This window comes from Eptatretus burgeri, chromosome 17, assembly GCF_056783735.1.
Source record: "Eptatretus burgeri isolate ZD-2024b chromosome 17, Ebu_testis_v1, whole genome shotgun sequence".
NCBI lineage: Eukaryota > Metazoa > Chordata > Myxini > Myxiniformes > Myxinidae > Eptatretus > Eptatretus burgeri.
The window spans coordinates 42,186,117-42,211,371 of NC_140977.1; the positions used below are offsets into that span (position 1 = coordinate 42,186,117).

At 50.3% G+C, this 25,255-nt stretch overlaps 1 protein-coding gene across 3 annotated transcripts in view; it reads left to right on the forward strand.

Moving 5' to 3' along the window:
* LOC147009889 (uncharacterized) overlaps positions 1 to 25,255 on the forward strand; it is a 177,921-nt gene that overhangs the window by 53,150 nt on the left and 99,516 nt on the right. For all 3 annotated transcript variants that reach the window (XM_085861485.1, XM_085861484.1, XM_085861483.1), the window contains 2 exons: positions 999 to 1,034; positions 24,951 to 25,022. In XM_085861485.1, coding sequence (XP_085717611.1) covers positions 999 to 1,034; positions 24,951 to 25,022 — 108 coding nt within the window. The remainder of the gene's footprint in view (positions 1 to 998; positions 1,035 to 24,950; positions 25,023 to 25,255) is intronic.

Here is a 25,255-nt window from a genome sequence, read left to right on the forward strand (position 1 = left end):
TGAACTTTTTTGCGTTCAAATTTTTCAAAAAATTGTTTTTCTCTAAAACACTCCCTGGCACTCACTGATGAACCTCTGAAAGTTTGATAAAGATCTGTTCAGCCATCTCTGAGAAAAATGGCGACACACACACGCGCACGGCCCTTTTATAGTATCGATGACACTTCGGACTCAAAATGTCATACCCAATCTTCTTCATCGTCATTCGTATGCAGACAAGGCTGCGAGTCGAATCATCGGCTGCGGTGTAGCTGTGCCACTGCTGCAACGCCCTCTGTAGGCCAGGGCAAGAATTTGGAATGTGTTCAAGGTGCCTGAGATAACTCTCCTCCTGTGGGATCTTCAACGTCCACCAACTAATGCCGGCAGACGGAACATCCATTTTAACGTCCATCCGAGAGATGGCACACACACTCATTGATGCCTCGCCCTGCCTGCAAGGCACCAGGATGACAGTTTGTAGCTGAGTCAGGATTCAAACCCAGCCTAGATGGCTCAATGGCGAGTGTAAAATACCTTTTAGGCCATCCTGCCAGCCTGCCCAAGACTCTAGCATCCTGACTCTAACAATAACCCAAACGAGAGACTAAATTGTAACATGAACCTCAGACTCAGGCTCAAGAAGTCACAACTTGAACTGCAACCCAAGCTCAAGACCTCATACAAGGATTAAGACTCAGCCTGAAGAACGAACTAATCACGCAGATTCTAACCCAGACTTGGTATCTCATGACTCAGAGCAGACTGGTTGGTACTCTTCTCCTTCTCAGATGTTGTTCTTTTTCTACATCCCATTCAGCTGGAATTTCTCTGTCTCTCTTTCCATCAATAACAGTTCAACTTTCCTCTCCACGTCCAAGAGCTCTTAGACATTCCATCCCACCATTCAGGTTATATAGTCTTGCTATTACTACCGATATACATCTACGTTCTGCATTTTCTGCCAAAGGTTGAAGATAGAGAAGTCTTAATGTAACCATGTCTGTTTCTTTCTGCAGGGAGAGCGGGGCCCACCTGGACAACCAGGACGACCGGTAAGGTATCCCATGCAGGTCATGATTGCTTAACGCATCGGTGGTTCTCTGGTTCTCCACCAGCAAAAATTGATCTGAGGTCACTCTGCTATGGGTTTGATTTAGTATTACAGATGAATAGTTGGTGATTTATTATATAATTGTGTGCTACATAACAATGTTTAATCTGTTACATAATCCAACACCAAACACTCTTGACCAAAACAATCATTTTTGTGGGCTTTGTTGAGGAATATCATGTTTTGGTTGGGATGACATAAACAGCTTAAATGGAGAACATCAATGTCAGCATGAAATTTGCAATACATAAGATTATATGTACACAATTATTCAAAGATATACTTTCAACTCTGCACAATTAACTTTATTACTCATCCTTCAGATAGACAGGCAGGCCTCTTCCCTCTCTTCAGATCTTCACAAAATCACAAGTTCGTCAAACACTTGGAATATGTCTTTCAATCCTGACAAATCTCAAACTCTCACTATCTCTCCCCGAAAGGACCATCTGGCAAACCTTCCCATCTGCTTTCTTAACAATGTTCTTGAGAAAGTTCAATCATTCCTGATGGAGTACTGCTCTCCCCTCTGGGCTGGCTCCCCTGATTCACACCTTGCTCAGCTTGACACCAAATAAACCAAAGCCTTCAAGATCGTTGGAATCGCATGCTGAAGCTGAGACTATGGCCTCATCATTTTCCCATCAAAGACAGGTCGGTAGTCTCTCTTTCTTCGACTGCCTCCTTTCTGGTCTTGCACCCTCTGCTCTTTCCGTGCTTGCACCCTCTGGTCTCTTCTGGTCCCACCCAGGTTTCTGCAGGGCGCAAACAGTCCACCATCAACCCCTTTCTGATGAAACTCCAAAAATCCAAGAACACCACTCAGCTCCACTTCTTCATTCCTCTATTTTCCCATCTGTGGAACCAACTTCCACATCCTCGTTAATGTAATTCTTCCTTCCAGGTCTTCAAGACAACTGTTCACCACCATCTCAAATTCAAAACTATTGATCTTTTTTTTTTTACCCTGTTTAACTCCCCCGTCCACCCCAGGCCCTCCTCCTCCCAAATTTCCAGTTTCTCTTTCCTCAGAGTTTGCTTCTGTTTCTGTCCTGTCCACCCCTGCATCCTCCCCAACCCCTCATTCTTACCCTTGTTTGTCCGTCTCCCTCTGTTTTGTCCTTCAGCTTCACTGCTGGTGTCTCTTATTATATCGTGTCATGACTGTTCAATGCTCGAGCGCTTCCACAAACCTTGACTGTATTTTTTTTTTTTAACCTTCGCGTGTGTTTCAGTGTGTATCAAGCCTTTTCTTTGATTTGTGTGTGTGAGGAAACAAATATATATATATATATATATATATATATATATATATATATATATATATATATATATATATATATATATATAGAAATATATATATATAAATATATATATATATATATATATATATATATATATATATATATATATATATATATATATATATTGTTGCGAATTCGCGCCCGCCGGCGTGCGAGCGGCCACGTAACTCGAATCGCGGAACGTCGCCCACCGGACGGACAATTCCGCCGTGATCCTCTCGGACTAACGCCGGGAACTAGTCACGGGTGGGCCTTTCTGCCTCACCACGATCGTGCCAATCGGCCCCCTGCGTGGGATAGGGTTGTTCGCCAAATTCGACCTACCTAAGTACCCACACGGAGGGTAGACCAGGCGATCGCACCTCGCCGCAGGTCGACCCCGGACACGGGCCACTTAAGCGACCCGTTCCGTACTATCGGGATAACCGAGCGGTGTTATTGTCAACCTCGACGGTTCCAATTAAGTATCGGGCGTATTTAGCCCACTACCAACCCTTTACGTGAAGTAAGATGGAGATTCAATTAAAGAAAAGACGAAGCGAAACGGGAAAAACAGTTCAACATTTATTCCGCGGCAAACGGAAAGCACACAAAAAATTACAACAATTATGCACCAAAAGCAAATGTAACAAAAGGAACACAACAATGCAGATCTACCACCAACTACGCGAGCACACGGCAACACTTACACAGTTTTACTTTACAGATGACGCCGACAACACATATACTCAAAAGGAAAAGAAAGGGGCCACCCTCAAATACAAGGGGACAGACGGGGCTGTGGGCCGAGACCGGGTGGAGCCTACCCGTCTTGTGATGAGCCGCAAATGTCGCGGCGGTGCCCCGACTCCGCGCTCCTCCGCGGGTTTCGTTGACACTGATTGGAATGGGGTGGGAACGGGGCCCCCTTTCCACACTATCTCAGCGCGGGGGGGGGGAAAGGGGGGAATTGTTGATGCTCTGGGCGAAAGAGGACAGCCGGCCTGCTTGGGTCCCGCGACGAGCGACTCCACTGCGATCTCGACCGCGCTCCCGGCTTCCCCTCTCTGCAGCTCCCCGACAAGCTCCGAACCCCGACAGACTCCGACTCTCCTCCAGACCCATCTTGGTTGCTGCTGCCACACTCCGCCGCCGCCACACCTATCCAACTCGCCCGAGCCCAGAACTGCGACTGCCTCCAACTGCTTCCGACCCAAAACAAAAACTGACTGAATTCGCCCTGCGCTCGGCGCTTTATAGTGTGGCAGGAGAACCCATATGCAAATTTCCGGATCAGGATGAGCTCGGGGGCAGAGTCACTCTCGCCCATTGGACGGAGGAAAAGTGGGCGTGAACCTCCCCTGATCCTCGAATTTGCATATACCGATTCTACTCCGACGCGCCTGGAGGCGGGGCCAAATCGCCCCGCGCTCAATGATTGGACGGATCAGAAGTGGGCGTGTATCATTCCTGATCCGCCTTCCCCTCGGAAAGGCCGCTTTTTGCACCTGAGGCTCGGCGCGCGTCCCGCACGAGGCCAAGACAGCCTGACGCTCGGCGCCCACAAGCGGCGCGGGAACGGCCGCAGTAGGAGAGGCGAAGGTGGTGGAGGGCCTAAAGTGGCGGTGATGGCCATAGCGACGCTTGGAATGGCGGTGATGCGATGTTTACGGGAGCGAGCTGTGAGGGTAAAGGTCGTGGCTGTTGGCGTTGTTGTTGTTGTGAAGCGGCGTTGTGGTTGGTGGTTGTTGTCTGATGGCGGTTGAGACATGGTTGGTTCAAAATAAAGATAGAACAGAAAAACGGCTATCTTAAAGGGTTGCAGCCCGAATGAATCACATTTATTCCCTCTAAACAATGGGTTTGGGGCTAACTACACATATACTTACAGAGATATCTCACCTACGGGACCTGAATGGTGGTTTGCGAATTTCCTCAACCACAACAATATATATATATATATATATATATATATACACTACATGGCCAAAAGTATGTGGACACCCCTTCCAACTAGTGGATTCGGCTCTTTCAGCCAAACCCATTGCTGACAGGTGTATAAAATCAAGCACACAACCATGCAATCTCCATAGACAAACATTGGCAGTAGAATGGGTCACACTGAAGAACTCAATGACTTTCAACATGGCACCGCCATAGGATGCCAACTTTCCAACGGGACAGTTTGTCAAATTTCTGCCCAGCTGGAGCTGCCCCGGTCAACTGTAAGTGCCGTTATTGTGAAGTGGAAACGTCTACAAGCAGCAACAGCTCAGCCGCGAAGTGCTCGGCCACACAAGCTCACAGAATGGCACCACCGAGTGCTGAAACGTGTAGCGTGGAAAAATTATCTGTCGTTGGTTGCAACACTCACTACCAAGTTCAAAACTGACTCTGGAAGCAACAACAGCACAAGCACTGCTTGTCGAGAGCTTCATGAATTGGGTTTCCATGGCCGAGCAGCCGCACACGAGCCTAAGATCACCATGCACAATGCCAAGCGTTGACTGGAGTGGTGTAAATCTCACCGCCATTGGACTCTGGAGCGATGAATCATGCTTCACCATCTGGCAGTCCGACAGACTAATCTGGGTTTGGCAGATGCCGGGAGAACGCTACCTGCCCGAATGCATAGTGCAAGTTTGTTCCAACTCTACAACTACCCACATTGCATTCTCGAATTTATATCGCCATTTCAAGGTTATGTATGGACTGCCCCATATTGATTGACATGTTAGTTGCCCGGTTTTAAAGGGGTGCCACCAAAACAGATCAATCTGATGTCTGAACTATACTCTGGTACTGAGAGTTCTGTGAGTTGTGGTGGATCCATCTCTGACTTATTTCCAGTTGTTACTGGAGTTCATCAGGGGGTGTGTACTGGCCCCCACACTTTACAGCGCTTGTATGGACTGGATTCTGGGGAGGATGTTGGAGAGATCAAGCTTCGGTGCATCGTTTGAGAATGTCAATATCTCTGACCTTGATTTCGCAGATGATGTGGTCATCTTTGTGAGACTCTGGATATCCTTTTGCTCGAGGTGCTGAATGAGGAGTCTGAGCCGCTGGGATTACAGCTTTCCTGGGTCAAAACTAAGATCCAGCCTTTCAATGACATCTTGGATGCTGCTATCTTGTCTGTACCTGTTTGTGGTGAGGATGTTTAGGTCACAGAGAGATTGACTTACCTTGGTAGTGATATTCATGTCTCCGCTAGCTGTAAGCCAGAAGTCAATAGACGTCTGGGTCAGGGCTGGGAAGTCATGGATTCACTGGATCATGGGGTGTGGCGCTGTTGGTACCTGTGCTGGAGGACAAATGTCCGATTCTTCTGGTCTTTGGTGCTTCCAATCTTGCTCTACAGATGTGAGACTTGGACTCTGACCAGGGATCAGAGAAAGAGACTTCACTCCTTCGGTACGAGGTCTCTTCGGAGAATCCTTGGCTATCGCTGGTCGGACTTTGTGTCAAACGAGCGGTTGCTGAGAGAGAATCAGATGAGCTTTGCTACCTGTATAGTCCGTGAGTGTCAGCTGCGGCTGTATGGACATGTGGCTCATTTTCCTGACGCTGATCCTGTTCACCAAATTCTCTCAGCGAGGAAGCCTCGTGAGTGGAGATGGCCAACGGGACACGACCACGTACCTCGTGGTTGCAGCAGGTTGATCGCCATCTCAAGGAGATGGGGATGGGCCAGACATATGCCTTGGGGATGGCCAGACGGAGGCCCCTAGAGTCCCGGCGGAAAGTGGACGCAGCGATGCACTTCTCTGGCGCATGCTCCCATACCTGACCTAACATGACCTTGGTCCAAATCCTGATAAACCACTGATAAAGTGGTCACCCCAGTTGGGATGCTCCAAGCGGGGTCGTGGATTTGTTTGCTAGGCTACGGTACATCGGTGGAACATCTGAGCTGGCTAAGCGATGTGCTGGTACTCGCTCATGCCCGGCACTCAAATGGCCACATGAGCGGTCACCGGGCAGCTTTGTGCGGATGCTAATCACCCGAACCCAATCTGTGATTTGATGGACGATTCATGATTAAAGCGGTTTTGTGATTTGGAAAAAATCTAATCACTCACAGAGACCAAGTGACTTCATGTATGTATTTATTAAACAAACAGCGAGGAAGAAACAAGGGACACAAGAGCATTTATTTACACTTTCCAGATACCACGAACATACGCGCTCTGAGTATCGCGCAGCCGGTAGATCCTCAACAAAATAAACCTTAAAGCCTTTCGATTAAAATTTAAAGATTAATACTTCAGGCCAATTGATACTCATAATTAATATTTTAGGTCTTTAATTTTCAAAAATGTCCTTTTGGTGTTTTGTATGTGCTGTATGCTGTTGAGATGTCCAGTGGTGTGTTGTTACGAAGCAGCTAGTTAGTGCTTGCCAAGCCAGCCGTTCCTTATCAACGATTTCTCATGGAGTTCTTGCTTGAGTGCTTAAGTCACTTGGCAAGAGCTCTCCAAGAAACTTGGTCATTGAACGCACCCCAGATTCATTGCACGGCAATGAGGATAAACATCTGTTGCATCATGATTTCAACCATATCGATTAATTGGTCCCTCAAGAGGTGGGATGGGAGGAGGCAGAGGAAGGGTTGGGGTGGGGAGAGGGACCTGATGAAAATATATATATATATATATATATATATATATATATATATATATATATATATATATATATATACAGGAGAATGTGACGGAAAATGGATGGGGAAGATGTGCAGTGGCGATGCGGACACTCAGCCGCACCCTGAGGTTCCCGGACCCAGTAGGTGAGTCCTCCCTGGCGCCCCAGATATGCGAGCTAGATGTGCAACTTGCCCTCCTCTGCCTCAAATTCTTCCTCCTCAGGTCCTCGTTGATGAGAGGTCGCCGTTCACACTCCTCGTCCTTCATGGCTGATAGGGCCTCGAGGGCAGGATGATGCTCGTGGAAGTAGTGTTGCTTTTCCACAGAAGCTCGACACCACCATTCCTGAAACTTTCCTTTCTCTTCCCTCACGAACCTTCTCAGTCTGTCAGTCTTCTGCTCTTGTGAGCTTGTCCCGTTTGTTTCTCCTTTCTGCTTCCCTTAGCCTTCTGCGTCTGCCCTCTCTTCTAGTTTCTGCCTTTTGCTTCTTCCCTTTCTGCTTTCTGAACCGTCTGCTCAGGAGCGCTCTTTGTCCCTGCTCACGTGAGCTTGTAATGAGCCCTCCTCATGCCTTTCCACTTCTTCTTCACACCAGCTTTCTTTCCCTCCTCCCACAAGCCTTCTCCCACTCCCATTGGTCCACAGCTGATGAGGGCGGGTCACTTGCAGAAATTGTCACACCATTCTGAGGGAAGTTTCATTGAAGCCGCCGCCCCGCCTTTTTGCGCCAAAGCCGAAGTGAGAGCCCCCCAGCCGCTATCTCCGTGCGGAAAATGCCCAGTTGCACTGTTTTGCGCTGTACCATGCCTGCGAGAAGTGCTGCACCTCTCAGGCCATTCCGAGCACCAAGCACCACGAATATGCATGCGACACGCGACATGAACATGCAAGCGAGAGCACCTGATGGGTTACCAAGCAATGCATGGATGGAGGGAACACAGAAAGGAACCCCGCACGACCTCGGGATGACACAACGGCCGTGGGATTGAAGGTAAGACCGATAGGGTGAAGGAGAGACTGTTGAAAGGATATTTGATGGAGGGGAGATTATTGGTGGACCATTGAAAGGGGCCGATGGGGGTAATGGAGAGATGATTGAAAGTAACAGAGGGATTGAACAGAATGATGGTGTGAAGGAATAAAGATTGAAAGTCACAGAAGGGGAGGGGGGGGGAATATTGTTGTGGGCCAGGGTTCGGTGGCGATAAACGACCACGAGGTGGAGCAGTGGAGTCGTCTCCCACCGAACACCCGGAATTTAGGTCGTGACTCTCGGACAACTCCGAAAGGTCACGGGTCACTTTGAGGACCGTGGTCTCCAATGTTTCGACGCCGTGAGGTTGGGTCCACTTATCTAATTCCAATTTACGTAAGTACTCACGCCGTCCAACTACCGGGGAAACCACACCCTTGGCTGACTTTGTCCGAATCGAGTCGCTATCACCGACTCGGATCCGGCGTAACCGAGCAGAAGTTACCAAAGCCGCGCCGGACCAAATGAACAATTTACGGCACGAACGGCTTTACTATTTCTCAATACGCACCTTGCTTGGCCAATGAGAGAAAGCGCAGAAAACGAGCTGGTACATTTAACAGGGGTTTTATTTTACATTAATCGGGAGGGAGACACAGAGCAGAGTTATCACGAATAAAGAAATATAATGTACAATTAACAAGGCACTTAACGATTCTACTTACAGACGGGGCCCACGGACACACACACACACACACACACACACACACACACACACACACACACACACACACACACATACACAAAATAAACTGGACCCCGTGGGTCGTTAGCCGGTAGAGCCGGGCCGGGGTACCTGTCCCGTCTCGTGCGGTCACACCGACCCGAACCACCACGGTGGGACTCGAGCCCACGACCTGAAGTCCATGGCCCATGTACGAGACCAAGCCACCACGACCGCAGACGCTCAGCCGTCGCTATGATCACTTCAGATGCTAGGCAGTCGCCTCGATCGCTCCTCTTCGGTCACCACCACCACGGTGAGCCACCGCAAAGGACCGCAGACCACTCGAATCACAACCGCAGACCAAGCCAATCGCCACAATCACTGCTCTACTCTCTTGAGGTGGAAGTGGTTCCTTTCCTAGCCACTCGCCTCCTGATTGGACGGTCCCATCATGTGATCCGCTGGCCATCTCTCATTGAACAGGCCCACGGTAGGTGGGGCAACTCCCACCTTTCTGGGGCGGAGGCGGATCTGAGGTGATGAAGGCTCCGCCCACGCCTTCAGCCAAAAACACGTGGGCAATGGCGACCGGGTTGAGTGAGGGTGTTGTTGTTGTTGTTCTTCTTCTTCTTCTTCTTGTATAAAAACCTAACTAAAAAAAACTCGTAGCGCCACTCGAAATTCCCATTAGACAGAAGGAGAGATTCTAACTTTTAACACATACTTATCGAAATAACTGAACTACGGGGACTCTGGCTGTTTGTGTGCACAAGGTTTCCACATCCGTAACAATATTACACAGGACAAACATGGCCTAGCCAATGCATGCCCCTAAAATAGCCCTTTCACAAGGGACCAAGGACTATCTATACAAAGACTAATGAAATAACTGATCCTCGGGTCACCTACGTGTCCATGTATGCTCTCCTCCCGAGGTAAGTTTTCCAAAACTATATATATATTGTTGCGGATTTCGCGCCCGCCGGCGTGCGAACGGCCACGTAACTCGAATCGCGGCACGTCGCCCACCGGACGGACAATCCAGTCGTGACCCTCTCGGACTAACGCCGGGAACCAGTCATGGGTGGACCTTTCGGTCTCACCGCGATCGAGCCAATCAGCCCCCGCGTGGGATAGGGTTGCTCGCCAAATTCGAACTACCTAAGTACCCACGCGGAGGGTAGACCGGGCGATCGCACCTCGCCGCAGGTCGACTTCGGACACGGGCCACTTAAGCGACCCGTTCCGTACTATCAGAATAACCGAGCGGTGTTATCGTCGACCTCGACGGTTCGATTAATTATCGGGCGTATTCAGCCCACTACCAACCCTTTACGTGAAGCAAGATGGGGATTCAAAGAAAGAATGACGAAGCGAAGCGGGAAACAGTTCAACAATAAAGCACATTTATTCTCGGCACACGGGAAGCACACAAATACAATTCCACCAAATGCACACAAAAAAAAGAAAACACACTTCCATTTACACAAAAAGCAAACATAAAAGTGAAAACACAGTGCAGAGCTAATACCGACTACCGAGCACACGGCAACACTTATACAATTCTACTTCACAGAGGGCGCCGACAACACATACCCAAAACCAAGGAAAAGAAATACCTCAAGAATGAGGCAGGCCTGAGGCCGAGACCGGGTCGGGCCTACCCGTCTGGTGATGAGACGCGGAGCGGCGATGGCCCCGCAACCCGCGGGCCTCGTGGACAGTGCCTGGCAGGGGTGGGAACGGGGCCCCCTTGGTCGCACTATCTCAGCGCGGGGGGAAACAGGAGGGGGTTGCTGATGCTCGGGGTATAGAGGATCTTTATTATCCCTGGTGTGCGTCTCCACCTCGGCCAGGTCGCGCTGCCGGCCTCCCTCGGGCGTGCAGCTCCTGGCACCGACGCGAGCACCCCCTCGTCCGGCTCTCTTCAGCTTCTCCAGCCACTGCAGGCTTCGGGCTCCAGACTTCCACACTCGTCCCCTCCGTTCCGACTCCTTCTCGTTCTCGTTCTCTTTTCGTTCTCGTTCTCCTTCGTTCCGACTCCTTCTCGTTCTCGTTTGCGACTCGTTCTCCTTCTCGTTCTCCTTCGTTCCGACTCCTTCTCGTTCTCGTTTGCGACTCGTTCTCCTTCTCGTTCTCCTTCGTTCCGACTCCTTCTCGTTCTCGTTTGCGACTCTCCCTGACTGACGAACACCGTCTTTTTATCCCCCCGTAACTTCGCCTTTGACCCCCTCCCTTTGACCTTTCACCTCGCTCCCCATTGGCCCGAGAAAAAGTGGGCGTGAAGGCTTTTTGATCCACAAATTTGCATATATCGATCGCCCTGGGGGCGGGGCCACCCGCCCCTCGCTCACCAATTGGACGGCAAAAAGTGGGCGTGTGTCGTTTTTGATCCGTTTTTGAAGCACAAAATCCGTGATTTTGTACACGCTGTTCAACGTGCGCCCTGCAAGAGTCCAACACCGGTACCCACAGCGGGGCAAGAACGGTGGCGATGCTACGGTTGCGAGGTGTGACGGGAAGGTCGTGGCGGTTGTGGTGAAGCGGCGTTGTGGTTGGTGGTTGATGTTGTGGTTGTGATGGTAATCATGGCGGTTGGTCCAAAATAAAGATAGTAAAAGAAAAACGGCTATCCTAAAGAGTCGCAGCACGTATAAATGACATGTATTCCCACTAGACAACGGGTTTGGGCCTAACTACACATGCACTTACCGAGATACCTCACCTAAGGGACCTGAATGGTGGTTTGCGAATCTGGTAACCACAACACTACCCCCTTCCCTTTTTACAGACTCGTCCCGAGTCGTCAAATTTTCGTGTGCCATCATGTGTAGTTTTCCCCTAGTACATTTTACCTACGGATCCCTGAGTGCGACATTCATGGTATTCGTGTCCCCAAAATAAATAACCTGAGAGCTGCGTAACTACCTAAACAAACTCACTCACACGGACGACTTAAATAAAATTGCCGGCGCTAAAACATACATGCCGGGGGTGCACTCATATTTACAGTACATCTTAACCTTAACTTACAAATTTTACACTAAACCATGGCCCAGGATCATTGAACTCTGCAAAAGAAAAGCAGTTAGCAGGGAGCCAGGCTGCCCGCATGCAGTCTCTGGCTCAAACAATGCAGGTGACAGGGAACGTGGCTGGCTGCTCACACGCAGTCCAAGGCCTTCCCTTTTGAACTGAACGCAGTGAACCACAACGGTGCATGGGCCGCACAAACGTAGTCTCCGTGCCAGCTCAAGTGGCACACGCAATGAGCACAACGAATGGATGCATGAACACAAACACGGTGCACGGGCCGCCACTGCAGGCCCGTGTTGTAGCTGCCAACAGGGCAGTTCTCGCAGCTTGCAAACTGTTGCTTTCTGATCCTGGCGCACATGGAAATGAACAGGGGGGGGCAAAGCAAAAATTGAACGGGGCTGGTGAACGTGGGCAGTGGGCATGGCATGGCAAAGGTGGCAGGCAAACACAGCCCGCAGAACAAGGCCGCTGCAGGCAAACACAGCCGGCAGACGAACTGGCCGGCACAGGCCTCGAAGTACCACAGCTGCAGATGAAGTGGCCGGCACAGGCCTTGAAGCAAAACACGGCCAGCCGATGGCACAGGCCTTGCAGCAAAACAACAGCTGCCGATGAAGTTGGCCGGCCTCCGCCTCGAAGAAAAACACGGCCAGCCGATGGAGTTGGCTAGCCTTTGCCGTTCAGTGGAGGTTGGTGGAGGGAGTGCGGTGGTGCTGGCCACTTGGAAGGCGGGCTCGGACCTACCTACCTGTCTCCCTCCCACCTATCGCCTTTGCCTGTCACTGTACCTACCCACTCCCTTAATTTGTCAAACCCCAATTTAGCCCCAACTTAATTTTTTTCTGTTGTTTTTATTTTTACTCCCCCACTATAAATCGTCCCCGAACCCCCTTTATCGTCCTTGTTCGGCTAACCTATCCTGTCACCGAGCCTACTCCCAACCCCTACGTTCCCTTCCCGGAGGGGAATAAGGGAGAGCTAACGTCCTGTGTCGAGGCCCAACGAAGCCTCAGAATGGCCTCCCCAGAGTTCGGCGATCTTACCCAAAGTGGGTCCAGCGGCCCACAACGACAGCGAGGGGATGGATGGTGCGGAGGGGTACATCTCCTAATCTACCCTAACCATTTAACTGTTAAACTACCCCGGGGCTTTCAACAAGCGCCTCTCGCTTAAACTATTGGTTCTAACAACCCAGATTCCCGTCGCCTGTGTTGGTGTCCTTACAATTTCGGGCCTCGCCCCCAATTTTCTCTCCGTGCCCTCACACGGTCTCCTGGCTGGGACACGTGGCTCCCTTTGGCAGGCACGACCCTCTGCCGAATCTCCCGCTATGGCACCCCGGGCACTACACTGCCTCCGAGCCTACCAGCTCCCTAACACCGGGGAGTGCCCCCATGGCACCTCCCCTGAAACGCACACGTGGCAGGCCGGCCTCCCGGGTCCCTTTCCGAGGGTCACCCGTGCCCACTACACTGCCCACGCGGCTAATGGCGCCCGGGCCCCCGCACCAAGCAGGCGCACCCGTGCCCACTACTCTATCCCGGCCCCCCATGGGCCCTTGGCCTACCGCGGCCGACTAGCCTGGTGCCCGGGGTACCCACTCAGCGATACTCACCTTTCGCAGCCACGCTCCCAAGCCTGTCAACAGGGCTCCTGCACCCCTCCAAATGGGTCTCGAGCCTACTTTCCCACCAACAACAAAACGACCTCCATTTTTCAATTTGACTAACCCAGCTAACTCACTCTACACTGACCCCGGGGTCCCTTGGGCGGGAGTCACTCCTCCCCCCAATCACTCATCGCACCATGCATTCCCCATTCACTCCACTCACACAGACCCGCTGGCCTCACTCACTCAACAAGTACTCACCTCACAACTCACCAACTCTTCAACACACACACCACTGAACTCTGCCATCCTTCTAACTACCTCCCCTAACTAACTCGTGCTCCCACGTCGTCCCTTAAACTACAGCACGTTCCTTTTAACCTACGTAGCTAAACTACGTCCCCTCTACACATCCACAAGTCTGTCTCTGTCTTCAAATAATCCCATTAATCAATTTCCCCACCTAAATCTGGCTACAATCCCTCTAACTAATCCATTCCACGGACTCCATGAGGACTTATCCCTGCCCCATGAAGTCGGTCTAACTAAGCTAACCCTTCCCCCTAACTAGTTTCCATCCTGTGCCCAGGTAAGGGGGTCTTCCACCCCTTTCCCAGGAATCCTGTGCACCCGAAAGTGAGGCTTTTTTTTTTTTTTTTTCATGCGCAGCACCTGCGCGGCAACTCAGAGCTCGCGCACTTTGCACCTGTCCGTGACGTCATGCAGCTGCACGTGTTCCTCGTCCCTCCTTGGACGGGACCATCCGGCAGAGATACCCCTCCTGCCGGATTCCAACCCCACGTGCAGCCATGGCGTCACCGTGCGCATAAAAAAAACACAAGCCACACGTCTCGAGGGGTTCCCCACGCGAACACATGTGCTTTGCCCGTTGGAGCTTAACACACACGATCGCGTGGAGAACCCGTCCGGTCCAAATCCATTTACCTGCCTAAACTTTGTCCGTCCGCGGGATCGGCAAATCCACCGCGTGCGTTTCCGGACCGGGACTTCACTCTCGCAAGCGAGCACGTGGCGGTCTCGTGCGTTGCACAGCACGAACCGCGTGCTCACTGCTGGGTGAACCCGGCACGGTCCCCGAAACAACTACAGCCGCTACCCGGCTTTCGTTCCTTACATGTCTCCGTCGTCGCCTCCATTCAACCCACGCACACCTGCGTGTTACGACGCACACAGTCCACTCCATCACATTCACACCGGGAGACGCGGCTGCGTGCTCCCGCATGCCAACCGACATCTCCCTCTCATACCGCTCTCTCACACACACGGTCTCCCTTGCACACAGCGACCTTGCACACGGCCGTTCACTCACGCGTGCCTCACTACTCACACCAACCATACTACTCACACGTGGTGCTCCATTCACTCGCGCGGGGGCACTCACCCGCGGTGCCTCACCCACACACGCGAGGGCACTCAACCGCTGTGCCTCATCCACACACCGTGCCTCACTCATACACGCGGGGGAACTTAACCGCGGTGCCTCATCCACACACGTGGGGGCACTCACCCGCGGTTCCTCACTCATACTGGCCGTTTCACTCACACACACGGCCTCTTCCATACACGGTACCTCATCCACACACGGCGTGCTGGGAAGCACGTACTCCGGCACCATCGCCACCACACCACTCACACACGGGGTCGCTTCCACACACGGGGACGCACTCACCCCTTGCACCACACACACAGGGACAACCACACTGGGGATTCGTGTCCCCACAAGGGTCTCCGGGGCCTCTATACCCCCCAAGCTCTCCAAGCACCTGTCCACAGCACCCGTCCTCTCAACCTCGCAAAGCACGACCGAACTCACCTGGTCGTGACTCGCCTCAAGGGGGCAGACTCCCTCCCCTCGTTCCTGGAGGAGGCCATCCAGCTGCTCGCACTGGGTCTCTACACGCTCCGCGAGCTCACCCCCATTGTCCTCCACTACCTCCGTGTGTGTGTGTGCGTCACTTACCCCATCTTCATCGTGTCGTCTTCCCTCTATTTTTTCTGTCTCCCGTGTCTCTGCCAACTCTTCACCCTTTACCTCCCTTGTCTCAACTATTATTTCCGTTGTCGTCACCTCGTGTCTCGTCTCACACGTTTTGGTCTCCCCATTTAATTTTTCCCTTTCGGTCATCGTCACGACCCTCGCCCAACACGTTCCACGAATTATTTTTTCACCCGCCTCCACCGCGGGCCTGTCAGCCGTTGCACCCCCACCCAGCTCGTTTGCTCCCACACGTGGAGTCGCCATTTTTATCTCCCCGGTCACGGCCTTCATGGCCGCCTGCAGGCTTCGGCCCATGTTCTGCGTCTCACCCCGAAGCTCTTTCATTTCCTCCTTCATGTTTGTTTCCATTCCGTTCATTTTTGTATCCATCTTTTCGTTTATTTGTTGTGTATTCGCATCCATCGTCGTTTTCACTTCATTCATTTGCTTGTTCATGTTCGCAATCATCTTCGCTGTCGTTTCCGCATACATTTTTGCCAGCATGGTGTATAGCTGGGTCATGTCGGGTGCGCTTGGGTGAGCCGTTTCGGCAGGGGTCGGGGAAGGGTTTTGGTGGAGAGGGGGGGGAGGTGTCATACACCGCGGCCGCTGCCGCACCCACCTCAGGTTCTGGGTTCAGTTGGGCGAGTCCGTGTTCCTGCACAATCAACATTTCCTGCTCGGGGATTCCATCCTGGACCATGGATTCTACATTACTACACATATACATTTCTAATACCCCCGGCTCCCGCTCGCCTTGAGACGCCATCTTGCTTCTCGTGAAGGGTTAATTTGCTCGCTCGTAATTTGGAGGGAATCGGGGGTCGCTTCTCTCACCCCTGGACCGATTCCCGTGAATTTAGCCGGAGACAGGAGAGCCTGTTGTCCCGCTCTCCAATACCAGTGCCGCGAGGAGGGCGATGAATTTGTATCGCACGACCTGACACCAGTGTTGCGGATTTCGCGCCCGCCGGCGTGCGAACGGCCACGTAACTCGAATCGCGGCACGTCGCCCACCGGACGGACAATCCAGTCGTGACCCTCTCGGACTAACGCCGGGAACCAGTCACGGGTGGACCTTTCGGTCTCACCGCGATCGAGCCAATCAGCCCCCGCGTGGGATAGGGTTGCTCGCCAAATTCGAACTACCTAAGTACCCACGCGGAGGGTAGACCGGGCGATCGCACCTCGCCGCAGGTCGACTTCGGACACGGGCCACTTAAGCGACCCGTTCCGTACTATCAGAATAACCGAGCGGTGTTATCGTCGACCTCGACGGTTCGATTAATTATCGGGCGTATTCAGCCCACTACCAACCCTTTACGTGAAGCAAGATGGGGATTCAAAGAAAGAATGACGAAGCGAAGCGGGAAACAGTTCAACAATAAAGCACATTTATTCTCGGCACACGGGAAGCACACAAATACAATTCCACCAAATGCACACAAAAAAAAGAAAACACACTTCCATTTACACAAAAAGCAAACATAAAAGTGAAAACACAGTGCAGAGCTAATACCGACTACCGAGCACACGGCAACACTTATACAATTCTACTTCACAGACGGCGCCGACAACACATACCCAAAACCAAGGAAAAGAAATACCCTCAAGAATGAGGCAGGCCTGAGGCCGAGACCGGGTCGGGCCTACCCGTCTGGTGATGAGACGCGGAGCGGCGATGGCCCCGCAACCCGCGGGCCTCGTGGACAGTGCCTGGCAGGGGGTGGGAACGGGGCCCCCTTGGTCGCACTATCTCAGCGCGGGGGGAAACAGGAGGGGGTTGCTGATGCTCGGGGTATAGAGGATCTTTATTATCCCTGGTGTGCGTCTCCACCTCGGCCAGGTCGCGCTGCCGGCCTCCCTCGGGCGTGCAGCTCCTGGCACCGAAGCGAGCACCCCCTCGTCCGGCTCTCTTCAGCTTCTCCAGCCACTGCAGGCTTCGGGCTCCAGACTTCCACACTCGTCCCCTCCGTTCCGACTCCTTCTCGTTCTCGTTCTCTTTTCGTTCTCGTTCTCCTTCGTTCCGACTCCTTCTCGTTCTCGTTTGCGACTCGTTCTCCTTCTCGTTCTCCTTCGTTCCGACTCCTTCTCGTTCTCGTTTGCGACTCGTTCTCCTTCTCGTTCTCCTTCGTTCCGACTCCTTCTCGTTCTCGTTTGCGACTCGTTCTCCTTCTCGTTCTCCTTCGTTCCGACTCGTTCTCGTTCTCGTTCTCGTTCTCGTTCTCGTTCTCGTTCTCGTTCTCGTTCTCGTTCTCGTTCTCGTTTGCGACTCTCCCTGACTGACGAACACCGTCTTTTTATCCCCCCGTAACTTCGCCTTTGACCCCCTCCCTTTGACCTTTCACCTCGCTCCCCATTGGCCCGAGAAAAAGTGGGCGTGAAGGCTTTTTGATCCACAAATTTGCATATATCGATCGCCCTGGGGGCGGGGCCAATTCGCCCCTCGCTCACCAATTGGACGGCAAAAAGTGGGCGTGTGTCGTTTTTGATCCGTTTTTGAAGCACAAAATCCGTGATTTTGTACACGCTGTTCAACGTGCGCCCTGCAAGAGTCCAACACCGGTACCCACAGCGGGGCAAGAACGGTGGCGATGCTACGGTTGCGAGGTGTGACGGGAAGGTCGTGGCGGTTGTGGTGAAGCGGCGTTGTGGTTGGTGGTTGATGTTGTGGTTGTGATGGTAATCATGGCGGTTGGTCCAAAATAAAGATAGTAAAAGAAAAACGGCTATCCTAAAGAGTCGCAGCACGTATAAATGACATGTATTCCCACTAGACAACGGGTTTGGGCCTAACTACACATGCACTTACCGAGATACCTCACCTAAGGGACCTGAATGGTGGTTTGCGAATCTGGTAACCACAACAATATATATATATATATATATATATGCAAGGGGATATGCTTACACATTGTAAGCAGTAATGACCCGTGCTTCCCCGTTGTCTCGGGTTGATCACCTGCATTTGTTTTTTATTTATTTATTTATTTTCATTATTTTCTTTCCATTTATTTATATTTTCAGTTATGGATGCTTTCCGGTAGTTCTGTGATTTTTTCCTGGTGTATTGGCTTTGATGTCAATCGTTGGCTTTGATGTCCATTGGCTCATAAAATCACCGTGCTTCCCTATTGTCTCAGGTCGCTCACCTGCATTTTTTCCATTTATTTATATTTTCAGTTATGGATGCTTTCCGATAGTTCTGTGATTTTTCCTGGTGTATTGGCTTTGATGTCCGTCGACTCACAAAATCACCGTGCTTCCCTATTGTCTTAGGTCGCTCACCTGCATTTTTTTCATTTATTTATATTTCCATTTTTGGAAGTTGTTCAACAAGTCTGTGATTTTTTTTTCCACTGTACCGGCTTCGATGTCCATTGGCATGCAAAATTTCAGCTTTCTACGTCACCCGGAAGGCACCGATCTTTTCTATCAGTCAGTCAGTCAGTCAGTCATTCAGTGAATCAGTGGTTAGAAAGAGCTTTATACATTTATACCTCCACAACTCCACCCCGCAAACATCGCTTCACCGCTATTCCCAAACGACGCCCACCAACAACCAAACCACCACAGCAAACCCCCCCACCACCTTCGCCTTTCTCCTTCCACAACCATTAACCACACCACCTGCCAACACCAAATGTCGTGCTGTCCAGGGCCCGTTCGGTGATTGTTGCCGAACGCGTCGAGCCTCGAGTACAAATGGATGCCTTTACGTGAGAGGAAATCGGATCAGGGGAGGCTCACGCCCCCTTTTTCTCCGTCCAATGGGCGAGCGTCGGGCGGTGTGGCCCGGCCCCCAAGGGCGATGCATGTGGACTCCTTGTTGGAGGAAATTCGGATCAGGAGAGGCTCACGCCCCTTTTTGCCCGACCAATGGCTAAACGTCGAGTGGCATGGCCCCGCCTCCAAGCGCGTTTTGATCCACGAATTAGCATACACACTCCTCCCCCGGTCTATAAAGACGCGAGCACAAGGCAACTCACGTGTGCTGTGCTGGCTGGGCTGGTCGAGTGAAGACGGAGGTCGTCGAGGTTGTCGTTGCGAGGGCTGGTCGAGTGAAGACGAAGGTCGTCATTGAGGTTGTCGTTGCTGGGTCGAGGGACGAGTCGCGGAGTGGAGCAGGGACGCAGAGGGCTCAGGAGCGAGAGTTGGCCGGAGTCGGTGTGGTCCCGGAGCTAGCGGGACGGAGCGTCCGCCATTCCCCTCTCTCCACCCCGAGCATCAACAATTCCCCCCATCCATGCTGAGATAGCACCAGGAACCTCGTCCGTTCCCCACCCCAACCGTGGTGTCGACCGACCAACATGTGCCTGCGCAACGCACGCCTCAAGGAGCTCACCGACCACACCAGGGGCACGGAGTCAGGCACGTTACGCTGACATTGCGGCTAGCCCGCCATCGCGCCATGAGGGCGCGGGTAAGACCCCTTCGGTCTCATGGACCTGGCCGCTCACCCAGGTCCCACGTACATTTGGTCCACGAACCTGTCTGCCCCCTTGCCTATGAGGGTGGCTTTTATTTGCTTTTTGTGTAAATGTGTGTGTGGCGCCAGTCTTTTAAGTAAACCTGAATAAGTGCTTGTACATTGCTTTATTCGGTGGTAACTCTTTTGCTTGCTTTCACTGTATGACTGTAAATACGTGCCTTGTCTGCGTGTGTAATAAACTACTTGCTTGTTGAACTGTTTTCCCGTTTCGTTGCGTCTTTTCCTTCGTTTGAAAGTTCCATCTTGCATCACGTAAGGGATTGGTAGTGGGTGTGGACACCCAATAAATAATCTGAACCGTCGAGGTCAGCGATAACTCCGCTCAGTTATCCCTGCAGCACGGACGAGCCGCTTAAGCGGTTCATGTCCGGAGTCGACCTGTGGCGTGGTACAACTCCTCGGTACGCTACCCGCGCGGGTACTTAGGTATATCGACATTTGGCGATTCACCCTATTTCGCACGGGTAGAATGTGGACTGGGTTGTGGTGAGGTTAAACCCCCACCCGTGGCTAGCTCCTTGGCGGTAGTTCCAAGAGGGTCACGACTGAATTGCCTGTCCCGGTGGGCGACGCGGCTGCTATTTGAGTTACCTGGCCGATCGCACGCTGGGCGGGCGAAATTCGTAAAAATATGTTCATTTACGGATGCTTTATAATGGTTCTGATTTTTTTTTTCTGGTGTATCGGCTTCAATGTCCGTTGGCAAACAAAATTACCGTGTTTTCCCATTGTCTCAGGCCGCTCACCTGCATCTACAAAAAAATATATTCATTTATCTATATTTTCATTTATCGATGTTGTCCGACGATAGTCTGACCTCTCTGTAGTCTGGGTTCGTTTTCTCACTATGGAGGCCGACACAGTCATTTTGACTGCTTTCATTTTTTTTCATAATTCAGGTGGGAAAGATTTCTGGCCTTCATAGTGTTAAAGGAAGAAGGAAGAAGCATTTATATTCAATGAAGATTCATGTTGTAAATGTTGAGAAAAGATGGAGGAAAAATACTGTAGAACTTGAAGTTCAGGCAGAAGGAAATTCAAGTAGATTGAGGTCATGGTGCAGTGGAAAAAGAAAGTTATGTTTGCTTGTTTGTTTTGATCTTTTGAAGCGAGGAGGGGAAATAGGATAATGTTGAGGATGTATAAGTAAGATATTTGGGAAGAAAGAAGCAAAATGAGGAACACGGAGAGAAATAATTTTCAGACTTTCTGTCCAAGGAGCGGCACGGTTAGGTCTTGAACAATACGAAACAAATTCAAGATCTAGCACAAACAACGTACAATGTAACTCGAAATATTGCACAGCAATACCGAGACGAAGATACATGATAACATAAAAATAGGGACAATACCCCCTGGGCGCTCACCTGGGAGAATAATGGTACTGAGGACTGAGGAGGACGTCAACATGGGATGGAATCAGAAAAATGTACCAATTAATTAATGTTATTGCAAATACCTATTTTGGGGGGCAACCCCTCCCCCCACCCCCTTACACCCTCTTAAACCCCAATTTTTTTAATGCCATTAACAATCTTTGGTACATCACGAGTGCTGAAGGTTGCAGTCAAGATTCATCTTAATTGTGTGTATAGTTTCTGAAAAGAAAGCAAATACCTATTTGGGGGCAGGGGGGGGCAACCCCACCGTTTACCCCTTTAGACCCTGATTTTTTATTTTAATGGTGTGAACGACTTTGGTACATCACGGGTTCTGAAGGTTGTCGTCAAGTTTCATTGGAATTGTGTGTCGTTTCTGATAAGAAAAACAAATAATACCTCTTTAAGGGGGGCAACCCCTCTGTAAACTCCCTCCATAGACCCCCCTCAGACCCGGATTTGTTGAATGGTTGGAACAAATTTTGCATCATCATGGGTAATGAAGGTTGTGGTCAATTTTCATCAGAATTGTGTGTGTGTAGTTTCAGAGAAAAAATTGCAAGTGGTCGTAGACGGACGGAGGGACAGACTGACGGACGTGCGACGCACCATCCCATAAGTTTCCACACATTGCAGTTGTTAATAAATGTCAGACTGTGTTTGCTTCCTTCAAAATCATTGTCAACTTACAAGGTGCATCACAGAACCCAAACATTCCACCATTGATTCATTTACTTGCAGGGATGGGGGTGGTACGGCCCTGGCCTAACGATCGATGCCCCTTTCGGACCAAATTTAATGAGATGTGTGTATGACTTGTTGGAAACCACTACATAATCATCAGGTGGTGCATGTTACTTTGTAAGTTCAGTCATTTTTGGAAATGCCTCGTGTTCTCATCTGAACCTGAGTTTCATGAAGAAAGGGAATTCAGGTTCCATTCCCACGTACTGTACCGCATGTGTTTGTCCATTGTCTCGTCGTGTGCTTGTGGTTCATTAGCTCATGTCTACTAATGTCATTCTCCGGCATGCTACATACATGTACGAGCTCCTCTGTGAGCTCTTCTCAAATCATTCTAGATCGAGAATAAAACGCTTTTTATATGTAATATCCAGACGGCCCTTCTTGCCAATCCTTTTGACCTCGCGTCCCTTCCAACTCATTTTCCCAGGCTCTGTCTGGCCACCCTGGAGTTAATCATTAATGACGTCATTCTTTGCATTCTCGTGCACCTGTGTAGTAGCTTTCCTTTGTTTAACAGAATCCTTGTGAAAGGAACACACTTGTTCAATCAAAGTTGCCAATGCCAGTTTGGTTGGTGCTCGCAGAGACAGTTTTAACGGCTAAAGACAAATTCCACAAAGACATCAACTCAAACACAGTGACCTCACAATCATTCAAAGTCAACTCACCTACTCGCCCTTCTGAAGCATCATCTGGATCAGTGTACACCTGAGGGCCTTGCTGGGAGGCCCTGAAGTAAAGCCCTGGCCACTGGCTAGTAAGAGAAAGTTGTTGGATTCAGTTGCCATTAGAAGAGACAGACATCAAGGCATTCTTCTTATTATTATTCTTTCATACGCAGCACAGAGCTGTGGATAGATAGCATCATTTGCTGGGGGGGGGGCGCAGCTGTGCCGCTGATGCAGTGCCCCTGCAGGTTAGAGCAGGAAGTTGTCATTTTTTTTAATCGGGGTCCCTGCGATAACTTTGACACTTCATGAAGGACGAAGTGGGATCTTTATAACGTCCACCAACTAATGCTGACAGACGGGACACCCAGTTTAACGTCCATCCGAGGGATGACACACACACACACACACACACACACACACACAAACACACATTGATGAATCGCCTGACATGCGAACACTAGGATGACAGTTCATAGCTGAATGGAATTGGCATTGAGATGTCATCTTTTCTTTCTGATGTACATTCTCATTTCCAAATCAAAATTTTTTTTTTTTGTCTTCTAATGAATCATTGTTTAAAATATTTTAAAAATCTGTAATGAGGTTCCTCCAAATGTTGGCTTTACATCAACAGACTTTGGAATCAGAAAGATTACATCATCAGATGTAATCTGATGATGCACTTACATCATCACGCGTTATGATCAAGCCTGGGTCGTTTCAAAATGAGGTTCACCAAAATGAGAATCGGATGCAAGGATCAGGGCTTCATCCATCCATTGGGACCATTCTCTGTGCAGAGTGTCGGTGCTGCTTAAGCAGTCTCCGAGGCTATTGGATGCAATCCTGGACAGGTCACCACTCCAACACAGGATACCAGCAAGCTGGCACTCATTTTGCCAACCTCAGAAGGATGACAGGCTGAGTCAACCCCACGTGATATTAATTCAACAGCCAAGTAGGATTTGAACTCAGGATCCTCGGATCCCAAGCCCACCACCATAACCTTTAAACCAACACCAGGGATGTCAGGGGGGTCACTTCATCATAAAAACAAAATGTCCTTTGGAGGGCACATTAAACCGACTCTCTCATCCATTAAAACGAACTTGTGGATGTGAGATCTCATGGTATCTTTCCGAAGGACCTTTGGCAGGGACATTGATCCAATTACAAATGTATTTGTCCAGGATAAATCACCTTGGGCTCGTCGGACAATCCCTCGACTATCACCGATGTGCAGGTCCAAGGGTCACTTTGAATGCCAGAAATCGATGCAGATTTATTTCACTCTGGAGTTTCACAATATAAACCTCATCGGTTTACTGAGTTATCAGCTCGAGGATTATTGTTATAATACGCCAATAATGAGGAAGATGATTCGAAACATACCAAGAGTTATTTTATTGTTATTATTCTCCTCCTCTTCCCTTTATAAGGGGTGGGGTCCAATGGCACCAATTTTCTGCCCTGCCTTGACCATGATACTCCTCCAACGCCCTCTGTCCTCAGCCAACTCTCTCCACTATCCCTCCTCGCACAATCCTCCAATCTCAACCACGGCTTACCTCTTTTTCCTCCTACCTTCCTCCCTCAACCTATCCACTCTCTTTGCCATTCTCTCTTCCCCCATCCGCATTCAGTGCCCAGCCCATCTCAGCCGGCATTTCATCAGTCTCCCCGTCAAGCTCATCTGCACACCAATCTCCTCCCTCAGTTCATCCACCCTCCCATGAAACAAATTTTTATTAAAGACGACATATTGCCAACTCGTCCATCACAATGGTTCCCAAGTGGCACAATTACCTCTAAGCTCTCTAAAGTCTGGGTTTGTTTTCCCAACCTGATTATAAACTGTTGGATTGGTGCTTCGCAGGCTAGCTGTTGCACCGCAAGGTCCACAGTCCTTCCAAAGGGTATAATTGAGTCAGGTGTCCCGTCTGCCAGCATTAGTTGGTGGAGGTTATAGATCCCACAATGTCCTTCATGAAGAAGAGGCGAGTAATCGCTGGCATACTGAAACAACTCCAAACTTCCTGACCTAACCTACAGGAGGCACTGCATCAGCAGCACAGCTGCGCCTCCAGAAAATGATGCTCCCCGCAGGCACGTGCAACATATAAAAGAAGAAGTGGTAGTTTTCGTAGTCGTAGTAGTAGTAGTTGTAGTAGTAGATTGAATAACAGCAATTAGTAACATTCATGATGATAACAAAATGTAATTTCTGCTGTAATGAGATGCAAAACATTACGTTTTACCGAGTGATTGGTTCTATGTGATGCTGTGCAGGGTTTGAAAGGCGAACAAGGACCAGCAGGAGGGTTTGGACCTCGAGGACCACCAGGTGTACCTGGGATGGATGTAAGTGTGCTTCCATTCCTTTTGTCGTTGTTCGGGTCTTGTCATACAATCAAATCAAACCGACCCAACATTATTGGAACCAGCAACCATTTGAACTGAGAAACAGAAATGAACCACTTATTTGAACCCATTTGAACCCAATGGAGATTTAACCATGGAAATTGTATCTTCATTTGTTTGTTCCTGCAGTTTGGCATATATTAGCCGATCGACATTAATTTTTTTCAAGACTT